General features: G+C 38.1%; 1 protein-coding gene across 2 annotated transcripts in view; it reads left to right on the forward strand.

Moving 5' to 3' along the window:
• Positions 1-16,707, forward strand: part of kdm4b (lysine (K)-specific demethylase 4B) — a 53,659-nt gene that overhangs the window by 976 nt on the left and 35,976 nt on the right. For both annotated transcript variants that reach the window (XM_086263219.1, XM_086263218.1), the window contains exons 2-6: positions 1,910-2,350; positions 2,710-2,885; positions 3,633-3,747; positions 4,177-4,370; positions 16,239-16,288. In XM_086263219.1, coding sequence (XP_086119345.1) covers positions 1,937-2,350; positions 2,710-2,885; positions 3,633-3,747; positions 4,177-4,370; positions 16,239-16,288 — 949 coding nt within the window. In that variant the 5' untranslated portion in view covers positions 1,910-1,936. The remainder of the gene's footprint in view (positions 1-1,909; positions 2,351-2,709; positions 2,886-3,632; positions 3,748-4,176; positions 4,371-16,238; positions 16,289-16,707) is intronic.

Below are 16,707 nucleotides of genomic sequence, written 5' to 3' on the forward strand. Positions count from 1 at the left end.
CTTTGAAATGTGTTATGAAATGTCTCGGTCACTGAGTAGTTGTATTTACGAGGATTATATGTCAGTTTCAGCAAAGCAAACTTAGTTAGCTCTTATCCTTTTTTTTTTTCGTTAATTTCAAACTTGGCTGCGCTTAAGGCTACAGCACATTTCTTCATATGTACTGTGGGCTTTTGTGCTTCATGCAAACGAAGCGCAATTTGCATTATCTCGTGTCAGAAAGTCGGAGTGGGAAGTACACTACTGCTGTTTTAACCTCGTGGGCGTAAGATCTGTTTGAAGTTGTGAATGAGGATAATGCAAGGCACATTTAGCAATGCAGCAGTGTGTATCTTTTAGTGCATGTGCAGCGCTGAAAATGGTTACTGTTCCTTGACCCACCAAACATAAAGCTAAAACGCTTCTATAACTGTGATTGAACAGTGAACATGCTGTCTGTAGCGCAGATGGGGACAGTCACTGCAAAGTTGTGAAGTGAACTGCACACGTGTTGTTCACAGTGCCACAGTTGATCTTCCAGCAGATATTAACTTCCTATCAACAGGGTGTTTGTTGATAGCCTTATTAGGTAGTTGTTTGGAGAAAAAGAAAAATGTTTGATTTATGCACCTTTTAAGGAACATGGATGCATTGATCACTGATATTGTCTTATGTTAATATGTATAACATGATTAGATTAATGAATACGGAGTCACATAAGTGATGGATCAATTAGGATCAGGTTATTGTTATTCTAAATGCAAAAACTCAAATCCTTATTTGTATTTCTTTATTTTGATCCTAAAACGTCACACTTGCACAATTACTGGCTGGATACAATTTTCTGCCATGAGGCAGTGATGGTATTGCATAATGAAGGCTCAACCAACCAATGAAAATATTACTTAAAGGTTTAGTTAGTCCAACAAAAGTCACAATGTCCCGTCAGTTTATCCAAAGTCTCACCCGTTAATGTTGTCTAGCCCTGCGGCAGCGACTTGCAAATTGGAGAGGTGGTTGGGGGAGGTACTGTCCACCAATACAAACTGCTTAGGTACTTTAGGCTCTGTCTATTTATCCACTGCTGCTGATGAGAGGGCAGTGAATGATTTTTATCTTATTAAAACAAGTGAATCTAAGTGGACTGCTGGCAGCTTAATAGGTAAAGCTTTTAAATGATGTTTTAAAATGGTTATAACATTAAGTTAATTAGCTAAACTGAAGGCTGTAGGTTTTGTCTTACACAGAACAAAAAAAACAACAACCCTAAATCATGGTATTAAAACTTAGCTTGAAAATGTAAACAGTGGTAATTAAAAATGCTTCTGAATATTCAAAAACACTGATATAAAGTGAAAGTGCTGATGAGAGAAGATGGTTTAGAGTGAGTTTTTTGAATGAAGTTTTAGTGCTTGCTACTTTCTGGTGTTTATGTTCACATTTGGATTTTAAAAAGTCTGTGGTAAGCCTTAAGAGAATGAGAGCCATTGAATTTGTTTGACACAAAATTTGACAAGATGCAGAAGTGACACTTCTAAAATGTAGGTTAGGAAGTGCCTTCAGTAATGTTATGATCAAGGACACCCCTATTTGGTGAAGGAAGTGGACCGGTCTGCTTTTTTTGTGTTAACAGCTGTGTAGATTGCACTAAGATTGAGTTGTTTGGTCTTGTTTATTTTTAAAATCAATCTTTTAATTTTCCATATTTTTTTCAGTATTTAATTTTTTGTTTTTATTTAAATGTACAAAAATAATCACACATTGTAGTCAGAAAGTTGGATTTTTCCTTTTTAGAAAAATATTTTTAAAACATAGATTCCTTTTCTTTCACTTGCAGTTTTGTGTAATTTGCCTTTGCAAAGTTCTCAGTAATTTGAATGTATTTGAGGCAGACTGTGTGTGCCCTGAACACCACTGATTTCCTCCTCAGGTTTACCTGCAATCTTTCCAAGAGCCAATGGCTACCGACATGCCCATGGAAGATGTGTTGGGTCCTCACCCCGCCCCAGCCTCTTCCACTCCTCCTGACCCAGTGTCTCCCCCTACTCTCAGCTCAAATGAAGCCCAAAACCAGATTCCCACTCTGGAGCCAGCAATAGCTGAAAACCTGAATAAAGTGGTAATCTCTGAACACAATGCTGCTCCACACCTCAATCCAGTTCAGCCTGCAGACCCAAATGTGGCCCCAGAACTTGTTCCAGGTGCGGAGGTGTCTCCCGTACCTTTGCCGGCCCCCCTGCCGCCAGCTGCTGCCAAGAACCCCAGCTGCAAGATCATGACTTTCAGGCCCACAATGGAGGAGTTCAAAGACTTTGCCAAATACATCGCCTACATGGAGAGTCAAGGAGCTCATCGCGCTGGCCTGGCAAAGGTGATTTCAGGACACAGGCACACACACATATATGTACCCACATATCCACTTCAGTCTTCTTACTAGATGTTTTTTGTTTTGTTTTAGTGAAGTATTGCTGTAACATTTTGAATCCTGTGCATCTCTTTTAGTTTCCTACCTGTTTTTGCATAGCCAAGGTTCAATCTAACATCATTACTAATGTTTAAAATGATCAAAGCATGTTAGAAAATGCTTGTAAGAACCATTTATAGTTTTAAGCTGATATCAGCAGAATCCACCATCTAAATTTCCAAAGGTTTAATCTGCATACTTTGAATTTGAATAGATTTTGAATCTGCTGACCTTGTAAAGGTTAAGCGTCTTTTTTTTTTCTCCAGGTGATTCCCCCTGCAGGATGGAAGCCACGCAAGTCCTATGACACAATCGAGGACATGGTGATTCCAGCTCCCATCAGCCAAGTGGTGACGGGTCAGTCGGGTCTGTTCACCCAGTACAACATTCAGAAGAAATCTATGACTGTGGGTGAATACCGCAAGCTGGCCAATAGCAAGAAGTAAGTCGGTCCCAACCTCAGGGGCTTCATTCGTAAATGATTGCATACAAATGCAGTATCTGACGTGATGTTTTGCACGATAGTGTCCTTGTAAGCTTTGATGGTGCAATTATTGCTCTTACTCAGCATGGTTTAAAACATGAATGTTACTAAATATAGTGCAACTACGATGATGGAGAACATAAATAAACAATAAAAGTGCATTCTAATATTTCACACTAAATCAGGAATTGTGTTATTTGTACCTACAATTGGCATCAGGGTGCCAGAAAGAACAGACAGGTTTTCTGTTTTAAACTAATACTGTTTAACACCAGTGCACAGTATTTTAAAAAGCTGAAGGTTTTGTTTGTCCTGATAACCATGAGTTTGAAAATAATACTGTCTTAAAATAAGTGAAATGGGTCATGGTGGGTAGTGGTAGTTGTGGTGCTAGTGACGGTAAAAAGCCAGTTCAAACTATATTATGTTGCTGTGTTGTTGTTTTTTTTAAATTTTATAAACATTTTCTTTATAAATTGTCGTGTAGATGCTATAACTATTAAGGCAGAAGAATAATGTAACAAATGAAAACCTTGGCACTGTAGCAGAACTACTACAAAAGCTCAAACTCTTATATACATTGGACTTAAATTATTTTATTACAGTCTATTTGCTGATTGTAAATGTTTGCACAGTGCTTGTTTGAGGGTTTAGTTGAAGGGCACCACACTGCTTACAATACAACCTGTCCTGTTCTGTTTGCAGGTACTGCACGCCACGACACAAAGACTTTGATGACCTCGAGAGGAAGTATTGGAAGAACCTGACGTTTGTGTCACCTCTTTATGGTGCTGATGTGAGCGGCTCCATCTATGATGAGGTGGGTGAAGTTTGTCTGGATAATGACAATTTTTATTAAGTTTTTAAAATATTCTTGAATTTGTTTTTGTTTGTTTGTTTGTTTGTTTTTAAATAAAAATAAACCACTTCTGGCCTAATAGGTTTATAGTAGTTTATTTTCCATCAATGGGCAATTTTCAGGGTTGTTTTTTCACCATTAGTATTATTATTATTATTATTATTAGAACTTAATTAAAATGCACCATGTAATTGTGATAGAAAGCTGCTTTAGGAGTTTACAACTTTTATATTTCAAGATTTTTGCTGCTGTTGTAACTTTCAAAATCGTGCTCAGTGAGTAATATGACTACAGCACCATCTGGTGGTCATTGATGGAGATTGATGGACTGATGAAAGTGTAGCGTGCAGGTTCCCTTGTACTTGATATTCATAATTGCATGCTCTCCAGAACATTGAAGAATGGAACATCGGCCATCTAAACACACTGCTGGATATGGTGGAGCAGGAATGTGGGATCGTCATTGAGGGTGTCAACACTCCATACTTGTATTTTGGCATGTGGAAGACAACCTTTGCTTGGCACACTGAAGACATGGACCTCTACAGCATCAATTACTTGCACTTCGGGCAGTCCAAGTCCTGGTGAGTCACTTTGTTTTCCTGACCTTCTATGAATGTGACACAAATTGCCACTTGAAGTTCCAAGTTTATATTCTAATTAAAATGGGTGTACATACATACATACATACATACATACATACATACATACATATAAATGGATAAGGTCCCAGATCAAAAAGATGAAGCCATTTGTTGAAGTGTCTTAAAGCTGTATTCTTTCTCATGGCTAGCACAGGACGGTGACTTTGGTTTTGAAAAAAGAAGTCATATTATAGTATTTTTAGGATCAATTCTCATTTAATCTTAAGCAGAAAAGAACATAAAAAGCACAATTAGAATAATTTTTTATTATTTTTTTAAAGAAAAGTGGAAATTAAAACAAGCTGCCGTAATAAGTGACCCCATCAGCGGTTAACTGTTTGTACCATCTGTCATTCTTTTTTGTTTTTTTAATCTTTAATATTGCAGCAGTTTTATTGGCCATCGAAAACAATGGCTTGTGTGTCTGTTTCACTTAATGCAGGATGAGAGGGACACATTTGTCATGCAGAAGTTTGCATTTGAAGCTACTGCTGTTTCAGATGGCTTCACTGCCAGCTAGGGCTGCCACAAACGATTATTTTGATAGTCGACTAGTCACCGATTATTTTTGCGATTAGTCGACTAATCAGATCATCATCCATTCGACGTAAAACTACAGCTTATTGCACCAGCAGCATCTGCTCTTATATAACTATCATTAGCTTACAGCTTTAAGTGTTTAAGGTATGTGCTCACTAAAAATAAAGACAAGATGATAGTTTATTGAATTTTAATGAAATTTGCAGATTGTTTCGGTGAAGATTAATAAACTCCTTGCTATCTAAAATATAACAGGACACTGGAGTATATTCTGGAGCATCTCACACTTCTGATAATCAGCTGTCTGCTTGACGTTTATTCAGCTGTGTAAAAACTATAACTTTAATCTCAGACAAACTGATTTACTCAGGAACAAATAAAATACTAAAAAAAAAAAAGCCAAACAATAACATTTTAAGTTATCTAAGTGACTCATATATATTTAACCTGAGTAGCGAAAGACAGCAGTGGGTTTGAAAACGATTTGTGGGGAGTCCGGTGTTCTCACGGCGCTAGTGAGCCTAGCCCCCGGCTAGCTAACGAGCTAGTGGGTAACAGATGTCTCCGAAAACGTCGGAGCGCTTTTGAAAATATGTGGTGTCCTGATAAACTGAGCAGATATTTGAGGTTTACACAGCTACATTCTCGCCTGAAAATATGTTAAACGTTTATTTTGTGACCCAGAAAGAATAATAAGAGTAACATTAAAACTAACTAGCTGCCGCCATTGTTGGAAACTGCGCTGGGCCGCGCTATGAATTCTGGGACACAGCTGCTTCTTCTTCTTCTTCTTCGGGGTTTAACGGTAGCTGACATCCTTGTACATGCAATGCTGCCATCTTCTGTTTCAGTCCGTTATTACACTCTTAAATCCTGCCACTTATTCCTGCGTCTTTTGTGATCGTACAAAGTTTCAAACGACGCGTCGACTATTAAATCAGTCGTCGACGATTTTGATAGTCGACGTAATCGTGACTAGTCGACAAATCGTGGCAGCCCTACTGCCAGCCAGTTAGCCTTGGCTGTATGTCACTGAGTGCACTGTTTCAGTGTAACTGGGGAAACTTGCCTCCAAACCACAGCTCCTCTACCTCAGTTAAGCTGCTGCAGGCTGTGAATGTGCTAATAGTTCTGTAGCCAGGATCACACTGTGATGGAAGCAGGGACTGAGAACATTTGTGTATTTTTATCAGGAAATGGTTAAACATAAATTAATAATAATAAAAATACAGATAACTGGAAATGCTGGATAAAAATAGAACATTTAATCCACAAAACAAAATTTATGACAGTGATCAGAATCAGAAATACTTTATTTATCCCCAAGGGGCAATTAACCCTTGAGCATCCCTCAAAATTTATACCCATCTGTGCCCCTTCGTACCCACACGGGTCCCCTGACAAAAGGTGATATAGCAATATCATATATGAATTTTTTTTCTGATTTTTTTCACATCAGATCTTTTAAACAACTTCAGACCTAACCACAGATATAAAGTTTTTCATTGTTTTTTAAATATTTTTTAGGTTTTTATGGCTTTATTGTCATAAAAAACCCTGTTTTTTGGGGGGGAAAAACCCATAATATGCAATATTTTCAAAAAATGACTTGCAAATGGAAGTATTTGGCATGAAGTTATTACAGCCTTGAATAGGTAAATAATTCATAACAACATTGATTTGAATGCATTATTATTTTTGGAGTAATAAGAGTTTTTCAAATTTACACCCATCTGTGCCCCTTCGTACCCACACGGGTCCCCTGACAAAAGGTGATATAGCAATATCATATATGAATTTTTTTTCTGATTTTTTTCACATCAGATCTTTTAAACAACTTCAGACCTAACCACAGATATAAAGTTTTTCATTATTTTTTAAATATTTTTTAGGTTTTTATGGCTTTATTGTCATAAAAAACCCTGTTTTTTTTGGGGGGGAAAACCCATAATATGCAATATTTTCAAAAAATGACTTGCAAATGGAAGTATTTGGCATGAAGTTATTACAGCCTTGAATAGGTAAATAATTCATAACAACATTGATTTGAATGCATTATCATTTTTGGAGTAATAAGAGTTTTTCAAATTTACACCCATCTGTGCCCCTTCGTACCCACACGGGTCCCCTGACAAAAGGTGATATAGCAATATCATATATGAATTTTTTTTCTGATTTTTTTCACATCAGATCTTTTAAACAACTTCAGACCTAACCACAGATATAAAGTTTTTCATTATTTTTTAAATATTTTTTAGGTTTTTATGGCTTTATTGTCATAAAAAACCCTGTTTTTTGGGGGGGGGGAAACCCATAATATGCAATATTTTCAAAAAATGACTTGCAAATGGAAGTATTTGGCATGAAGTTATTACAGCCTTTAATAGGTAAATAATTCATAACAACATTGATTTGAATGCATTATTATTTTTGGAGTAATAAGAGTTTTTCAAATTTACACCCATCTGTGCCCCTTCGTACCCACACGGGTCCCCTGACAAAAGGTGATATAGCAATATCATATATGAATTTTTTTTCTGATTTTTTTTCACATCAGATCTTTTAAACAACTTCAGACCTAACCACAGATATAAAGTTTTTCATTATTTTTTAAATATTTTTTAGGTTTTTATGGCTTTATTGTCATAAAAAACCCTGTTTTTTGAGGGGGAAAAACCCATAATATGCAATATTTTCAAAAAATGACTTGCAAATGGAAGTATTTGGCATGAAGTTATTACAGCCTTTAATAGGTAAATAATTCATAACAACATTGATTTGAATGCATTATTATTTTTGGAGTAATAAGAGTTTTTCAAATTTACACCCATCTGTGCCCCTTCGTACCCACACGGGTCCCCTGACAAAAGGTGATATAGCAATATCATATATGAATTTTTTTTCTGATTTTTTTCACATCAGATCTTTTAAACAACTTCAGACCTAACCACAGATATAAAGTTTTTCATTATTTTTTAAATATTTTTTAGGTTTTTATGGCTTTATTGTCATAAAAAACCCTGTTTTTTTGGGGGGGAAAACCCATAATATGCAATATTTTCAAAAAATGACTTGCAAATGGAAGTATTTGGCATGAAGTTATTACAGCCTTGAATAGGTAAATAATTCATAACAACATTGATTTGAATGCATTATTATTTTTGGAGTAATAAGAGTTTTTCAAATTTACACCCATTAGTTCCCCTTCGTACCCACACGGGTCCCCTGACAAAAGGTGATATAGCAATATCATATATGAATTTTTTTTCTGATTTTTTTCACATCAGATCTTTTAAACAACTTCAGACCTAACCACAGATATAAAGTTTTTCATTATTTTTTAAATATTTTTTAGGTTTTTATGGCTTTATTGTCATAAAAAAAAACCTGTTTTTTGGGGGGGAAACCCATAATATGCAATATTTTCAAAAAATGACTTGCAAATGGAAGTATTTGGCATGAGGTTATTACAGCCTTGAATAGGTAAATAATTCATAACAACATTGATTTGAATGCATTATTATTTTTGGAACAATAACACTTTATTGCAAAAAAACAAACTGAACTGACCTGAACAAACTCAACAACAAACTAAACAAAGATGTAATTTACATTATCATACATAGCATGAACCATAAGATGGTTAGATTTTGCAGACAGGAAATATCTTATATATATCTTTGCAGCAGTTACGATAATAATGTGCCGTTTGCACAATGAGCACTGCTTCAGCTTTTTGGAACGCTGCGCTTTCTCAGCAAAAGCCTCCCCTAAATTGACCGTGCGCTTTGTGTTGTGCATGCGCGCATCTGTTCATTTCGTGGCATCTGTGCAGAAATGACTAGTAAGACAAGTCTGCAAACTATTCTCACAGACTTCAAAGGTGCACCTGAATTAAAAAATGATCATCCTCTATCTTATTGGATAGACGATGATCATTTTCTGTCTCTCCCTCCTGTTCCATTCCTGTGACACTGGGAAACTGAACTGACCTTAGCAAACTCAACAACAAACTGAACAAAGATGTAATTTACATTTTATAGCACGAACCTCTAGATGGATGGATGTTGCAGACAGGACATATCCTAACTTTTGCAGCCGTTACGATAATAATGCGCTGTTTGCAGGATGATCACTGCTTCCAAGCTCCCCTAAATTGACCGTGCGCTTCGTGTTGTGGTGCGCGCATCTGTGCATTTCGTGACATCTGTGCAGAAATGACTAGTAAGACAAGGCTGCAAACTATTCCCACAGACTTCAAATGTGCACTTGAATCCAAGAAGATAGAAAAGGATCTCTCTCTGTCTCTCTCCCTCCGCTCTGCTGACTTGCCTGGGAGAGTAACGACTGCCGCTCCCCCTCTGCTCAGCAAGCAGGTGGCTGTTTTCACACCCCTCCCCCCCTCTGGCTCAACAAAGAAGTGGCTGCTTTCACACCTCTCCCTTCTCTGCACAATGAGCCTTGTTTTTGCCCTCAGCCAAGTCAGAAAAATAACATTGACAGAGGTTCAAAGAAAAGAGAAAAAAAACGAAGCAGGCTGCCGTTGTTCACTTCAAGGAGGCGGCTCTACGGGCTGTTTTGTTTGCGACCGACACACACACACACACACAGTATAAATATATTCTCAATCACATTCACACCACTCTCTTATATCAGTTCCACTACATCAAGACTATTTTATGGTGGTCAGCTGTTTTATTGTCATGTATTTTGCATAATAAGATAACCATGTCCTGCATTCAAAACCACTGAAAATGTCTATGGTGGTGCTGTACCTAATATTGTGCTCATTGGATCCAAAACATATTTTTCCTTTATTTTGAAGGCAGAGGCTTAGATCCATTAGGTATTCACGAGAAAAAAATTATCACATGTCAGGATTACAGTATATCGAAAATATGTGATTATAATGGGAGTCAATGGGGCCCAAGCGGGTACAAGGGTGACTGCAGGGGGTACATATGTGAATCTCCTTTACTATACACCACACCATAGAGGGGATCATTGAATTTAAAAAATAATCCTAAAACACACATCCTGGCCAAGTTTCATGCAACTAGTCTTTAAAATGACTGATATATTGAGAATCAAAAATCCAAAAGTACCCAAGCGGGTCCCATTTTTCCCTAGGGGAGCTCAAGGGTTAAGATTACTATTCAGCATCACCATAAAGTGATGCTTACTAAACAGTATTTAGAGTTCAAAGTGTGTGTATAATTTCTTACAGTTTGTGTGGGGACTACAGAATCACTTTACTTCTTCGTGAGTGTACCGCCACATTACAGAGTGATGCTTCTCTCACCCCATGAATGATCTTTAAGTGCAGAATGTGCTCAGCCAAAGTCTTGTCAAAGCCCATTTCTCCACCGGCTTTCTAAAAGGCGGTGAAACAGCGAGTTTCGTTTAAGGCTTGTCACGAAATGAACATTGTATAGCGACAGCTTGTTCTTATTTAAAGTGACAACAGTGACAGCATAGGCTGAAAGTTGGATTCTGCTACCTGAATGCCTGAATTGTTTGCAGTGAGCTTTGCGAAGGACAGAGTGAGAGGGTGCTTTGCAGATTTGCAGTCATTTGCACGCTAATTTTCACCTGATTATGTAAATGCAATGCTTGTCCTGGATAGCTCAAATGTGTCTATATTTACACATGGATGCCTTATAACTTGAAATTTGTGTCAAAGTCTTCACTACATCCTGTTTATTATAAGTGTGGACAGTAATGATTGGCAAAATTTTCAACTCGTTTCACTCCTTAATCATTCTTTAGAGACACAACTTGTCTGCCTTTATCTGACCTGATTTTGGGTCCAAACTGATGTCTATGTACTAAGTCTCCAAAGCAGAACATAGCAGTAAAAACTGATGCTGGGGAGTGATTAGAATATATAGCGTAGTTTAGTTTTTTAGCTGTCCTTCCTCCCTCTTCCTCTTTGGTTCTGGTATCAGGTTAGCTGTGTGTAAAGTTAATCACAACTGCTACTGCGCTCGTTGCAAACCATTAGCCACGACCCCTAACTGGTCCCGGCAGATGGCTGCCCCTCTCTGAGCCCGGTTCTGCTGGATGTTTCTTCCTGTAAAAATGAAGTTTTTCCTTCCCACTGTCGCCAATTACAGTGTTGGGTCTTTATGTTCCTTAAGGTGACTGCTGTTTTGATTTGTTGCTATATAAGTAAAACTGAAATTAATTAAACTGTTTTCATTTAAACATTTTTTTTGCCAAATCATTCATCTCGATGAAATTGACTAATTATGTGGTTTGGACTCAAGCAAATACAAATTGAAACTGAAGCTTGACTGATTGGTAATGCCAAACAATAACAAAGTAGTGTTTCTTTCTGTTCAATGCCGGGTAAAAAATGTTATTTGTTACATTTTGTGTCAACAGCAGGCACAAAAGTTATTTCTCTTTATAATTGCTAGTTGTCACTTTATCTTATTCACATGATTTATTTTTCAATTTCTAGTCTGATGCGGTACTTTGAAGAATGGTAAATTAAAAACAAAGATATAAATTTTTGTCTCATTGTACCTTGACATTTGGGAGTTGCTTAAACTCTTTATAGAGCCTGTTGTACAGGAGAGGTAGTGCTGTGATTCAGATTTATACTTTTCTTGCCTGCTGTCTGTATTTCCTTCTGTCACATGGTTCCTGAGGGGAAAATGTTTTTCTTCTTACCTTTTCTGCTCCTTGATTGTCTTTTTTTTGTGTGTGTGTGTGTGTGTGTGTGTGTGTCTTTCCCTCCACCTTGTTTTCCATCCATATCACTGCAGGAGGGGAGCAGTGTCATCTCAGCTTTCAGAAATACAGTATTGCTTCTGTGTATGTGTGTGTTTGTGGGTTTTTATTGTTGTTTTAAAGATTTCCTTCTCTGTTTTCTTTCTCACCTGTCTTCCTTCTTTTCACAGTATGCTTCCCCGCCACCTTTTCCCCTCTCTTGCTTGCCTCCTGAAGTGGTATACCATGTGTCTATGTGTTATAGCTCCCCCTCTCTGTGACGTCACCTCATTAAAATCATCTGTCTTGTTTTCACACCTCCGAGTGAGTATGAGTATATTTCACTACGACTCAGTGTCAAAGTGCGTGTGGTCTGACAGATGAAATTACATTCATCGAGCTGCAGTGTTCAGTCTGGTGTTACATGTTCTGGACCTCTGGCACTGCTGCATTGCTTATGGAGGTCTGTGTATGCAGTATTCCTTTGTTTGAATACACCTCCACGGTGTTTATTAAATTGCTAAGAAGGTGTGGTGTTTCTGTCTTTCTCTTGTATCCGTGTTTAAAGATTATTATGGAAACAATTGTTGGTTACATATTTAGGGCTGTTTCATAGATTTATTTATTTATTTTTTTTAACACACCAAAGTCGTATAAATCCTTTTACAGCCACTTGAGGGCAGTGTTATTACTGTTGTCGTCTCCCTATCTGAATTTATTAAATTTCAGTAATGTTCTTTGTGTAGCCAGAGAGGTATGCAAATCATAGCCAATGTGAGACCAGTTTTGCTCACTATAACAGAAATGAACTGGTTTTAATGTACAAGACATATTTTAGCAGAAAGAAGTTTTTTGTTTTGTTTTGTTTTTAAAAAGACTGCTTCTTCCTTTTGTGGTCTTTTTAAAAACGCTTTCTGTAACTGTTCATTATGAATCCAGCATCTGGTTGGGGTCTATTCCACCTGTCATAGGCCAAAAAGGTTACAGTCTATTACAGAGCTAATACAGAGAGACAGGCAACCTTTCACACTCACATTCACACCTATAGCCAATTTAGAACTACCAGTTGATCTAACCTAAATGTCTTTGGACTGTGGAGGAAGCTGGAGTACCCAGAGAGAACATACATAGGCACGGGGAGAATATGCAAACTCCACAGAGTCGGATGGTGGATTCAAACCCAGGACCTTCGTGCTGTGACGGATTCTGTTTTATTTTTTATTTTTTTTAACCATTATCAAATTGGGTAATCGAGAATCTTGTAATTAAAAAAAACAAAAAACAACAACATTATTTTAACATCAGTCTGACTAATTGATGCCCAACTAAACAGATGTACGAGTTTTATTTCCTCTCTCTTTTTCTTCTCCCAGACTTTTTATGCTTTTGTTGAATTCTCTTGTCTAATTCTCACCAAGCCCACCCACCCGCACTCTCCCCCCACTGAAACTGAATCATTTTCACTTTTATACTTGTGTGTGGTGGGGTAATTACAGGCTGTTAAACAGAGCACAGTCCTTTAAAACACACACTCTCTTTGTCTTTCACTTCCTCTCCTCTCATAGTGCAGCCGATTGTGAAATTAACTCCGTTTCCCCATGCAACTCTGCTCCCATCAAAGTCAGACCCTACCAAAACTACTAGTGCCAATCGCACACATTCTAGTGGATGTGTGGAAGATCTCACCCTTAGCTGCCAGTCACTTTCTTCCCATCTTTATCCCTCCATCATTCTCTTTTCTCTTTTCAGTGCTGAAACCCTGTCAATCATCCATCTACCCCAACACACAACAATAGATATGCTGTCAGTTAAAAGATTAGCCTCTGAGCATGCAACTAGAAGATAGGGAAAGGCTGACGAAAGAGAATTGAAAGGGATATTTTGAAGTGTAGCCCAGCTGCAACTTCCCAGGAAGGGTGGAGTTCATTATGAATCCATCAGTTTTCAACCTCCTCTGTAGTCCGATGGTTTTGAAGCATTGTCGTTTGACAGTTCCCAGAGGAGAGGAACGGGGAGCTGAAAATCTGCATAGAAGTTGAAATGCAGCTGCAGTTCGGATGTTGAGTGGGGTGTTCTCAGCGTTGACTTGATTTTTTTTAGTAGCTGAAAGTTCCTTTTTAACGGTGCCATAGTTGTTTACAGATTTTTAAAGAAGTGTGTGTGCAACATGTCTGCAGTAGCGCACTAACACATGCATTGGCACTTCTCGGGCTGTCAAGGCTCCCCCCTCTATCTCTACCTGCCTGGAAAGGTGTCCCACCTTGGGTAAATAACACTCTTCCCCAGAGAGGTGTAAAAGTTCAAGCCTTCATTTGCCGTGCGTTGTTTTGTGCGTTTCTCACCGTGCCAGCAGAGTGACATACGTGTTGTTGCCATGGAAACCTCAGCCTTCGGACGGAGGGGAACAGGAGGACTCACGCTGATCGTTTGATTTGTTTAGTTTGTCTCTGGGATGGAGTTCTCTGAAAAATGTACATATTTGCACAGAAAGCTCTGATGTGATTTTACCTCACGCAGAAAAAAAAAACAAAAAAACCCAAACAGCTTTTAGAGGTGGACTCCAAAACTTCGGTTTAGATGTAGTTGTTTTCTGTGTTCCTGAGTTGGAGGAAAAGATCGATATCAATTTAATCTTCAGCTGAGAGGTGTGGGGATGTATTTAGCCTAGCTGAACACAGATGCTGGAATTACTCGAAGCTCATTTTGTTTTCGTTTTGCTGTTCGTTTTACAGTTTGTTTGTTTCTTTTATTTCTCCTTTTTTTTTTTTTTTTTGGAGCTGCAGCTAAACTGCGTTACAATGCTGCACTCAGTTGTATCCGTGTGTATACCGTGTGTATACCGTGCTCGCTATATGACCCAAAACCCGAGTGATATATCTGGTCATAACTCATAAGAATGCCTGCAGAGCTTTGTGACAACATTAGCCCATAACCCAATGTCAGGTTGGAGCTAAAATCTATGCATAGCTTTTAGTGTTTACAATAAAACACTGAAGGAGGCTGCAGCTCCAGCTACGGTCTAATCTTTTGTCTACAGGTGGCAGTGTGGCGCCATGTTTCATGGCGTCTCTGACTGGAATGGACTTTCTCTTTATGCTTCCTTTTATTAATTATTTTCATTCCTTCCTCTCTGTGAGTCTTATTCTCTTGTCCATTCTTGTCTCTCATTAGGTGCGATGGCCTCTCACCGTCTCTCTCTTTGTTACTTCTTTCTCAGTTTGTTTCAAACATCTCTCTTGTTGTTAAGGCTTCTGTAAGAAAGCAGAGATGTAGGCTTTTTTTTTTCTCCTCCCCCCACCCATCTTCATTTCTCAAGGTCTATGGAGGGTTAAACAATACCGAGGATTTAATTGCTGTAATAAAGAGTATGTAATAACTTCACAAATGAGCAGATTATAGTTTAGCTCTGCTCCCTTCCTCCCACTCTGTTTTAGAAAGAAATTTGCTTTCTAAGTTTAGCATATGACAATTGGTGTAATGCCACGTACTTTGCAGTGCCTACCTCATGTATTATCAGCACGAACACTGCCAATAGTAATACCTCGCTCTAGCACAAACACCAAGGCCAAAGGGTTACTGTTACAAAAGGATGTAAAATATTGAGGTGATTTAAGAAAAACAAAGAAACAAAAAGAAGGGCTTTTGCCAAATGCACAGATATGTCAGTTACAAAAACAAGAATTTGTTTTAGGGAGGAATAGTGACGGTTATGTCATGGGCAGTTTCATCAAACCAGTAATTGCTGAGAGGTCAGAAATAACCTAGCACTCCCAAAACACTAATATCTCCTGGTCCTGCCCTTCACCGCTCATTTGATCTTTTCCACTAACCTCTCCTTCCCTCCCAGTCTCACTATAAATATTTTTAATGATAATTGTTTTCTTTCGCTGCTACAGTGTTTAGATATTGACATTTTTTGTTCAAAGTTTTCTTCTTAATTGCACCAAGTCAATCACTAGAGTAATGCACATATAACCATGAGCCTCCGTGGTGTGTTTCTGACAGCTCTGACTCTAAATCGTATTAAAACCGTAACAGGTTGTGTGTTTTGTTGTTTCCCTCTAGCATCTTACCCTGTGTGCTCATCTGTTTGCTTTTAATACTACGGTGAATCTCAAGTCAAATTGTCACATGGCCACATGCTTGCTGTTTGACATTTTAACACATGCATTGACTTTGTATACTATAGTATAAATACCTGTTAAATATGCTTTGTGTTCATCTTAAGCAATTGATGAATGAATTAAATCATCAATGAAAATAATGTTTCTGTGATATATTTAATGCTAAGAATGCAACCCAGCTTTATCCACACATCTGCTTTATGAGAAGACCTCCTGAAGTTGCAGATTCACCTCAGCAAAACTGCAGATTCCTTTTAAGCTGTTAGTACAAGCAAAGTGTTCACACTAGAGATGTAAAAATATTCTGTACATCTTGATTTCTTTTAAGATAATTGGAAGAAAGAGAAGGTGAAAATTAGGTTAAAAAAAGTTCAACACAAGTCAGAGGTGTCTGACTTTTTGTCATCTTTTCCTCTTGTCTCCACAGGTACAGTGTCCCTCCTGAGCATGGCAAAAGACTAGAGAGGCTGGCACAAGGTGAGGAGCTAATTTCAATTAAAATCCATTTAAGTTTGTTTATTCACCACTTCAGCACGCTTTCCTGCCTATCTCTTTCACTCACATGCGTTAAGTGACAGAGCAAGTGCTTCCGCCTGTAGAGCACACGCCATTAAAATCATACACGCGCTGCACACTTAACACATGCCCTGAATACACACAAGCACACATTCAAAGCACGCTTATTGCCCCCTCTTGCATCGTTTAATAATAGAAAACAAAGCGGGACTTTTGAGCTACATCTCACCTTCTCCTCTCCCAACCGCAGCATGGACGTCATTGTTTAGCACTCACAATAAACAACCTTCCCGCAGCTTTTCCTCTGACAAACACAGTGGTCCTTACCATCAACAGTGTGGCGCATATGCACTGAGTTAGTGAAAAACTTTGATAATGCC

This window comes from Aulonocara sp. 'chitande type north' Nkhata Bay, linkage group LG15 (genome assembly GCF_057382095.1).
Source record: "Aulonocara sp. 'chitande type north' Nkhata Bay isolate Kocher_YH1m ecotype deep benthic linkage group LG15, A_spYH_male_GT1.1, whole genome shotgun sequence".
NCBI lineage: Eukaryota > Metazoa > Chordata > Actinopteri > Cichliformes > Cichlidae > Aulonocara > Aulonocara sp. 'chitande type north' Nkhata Bay.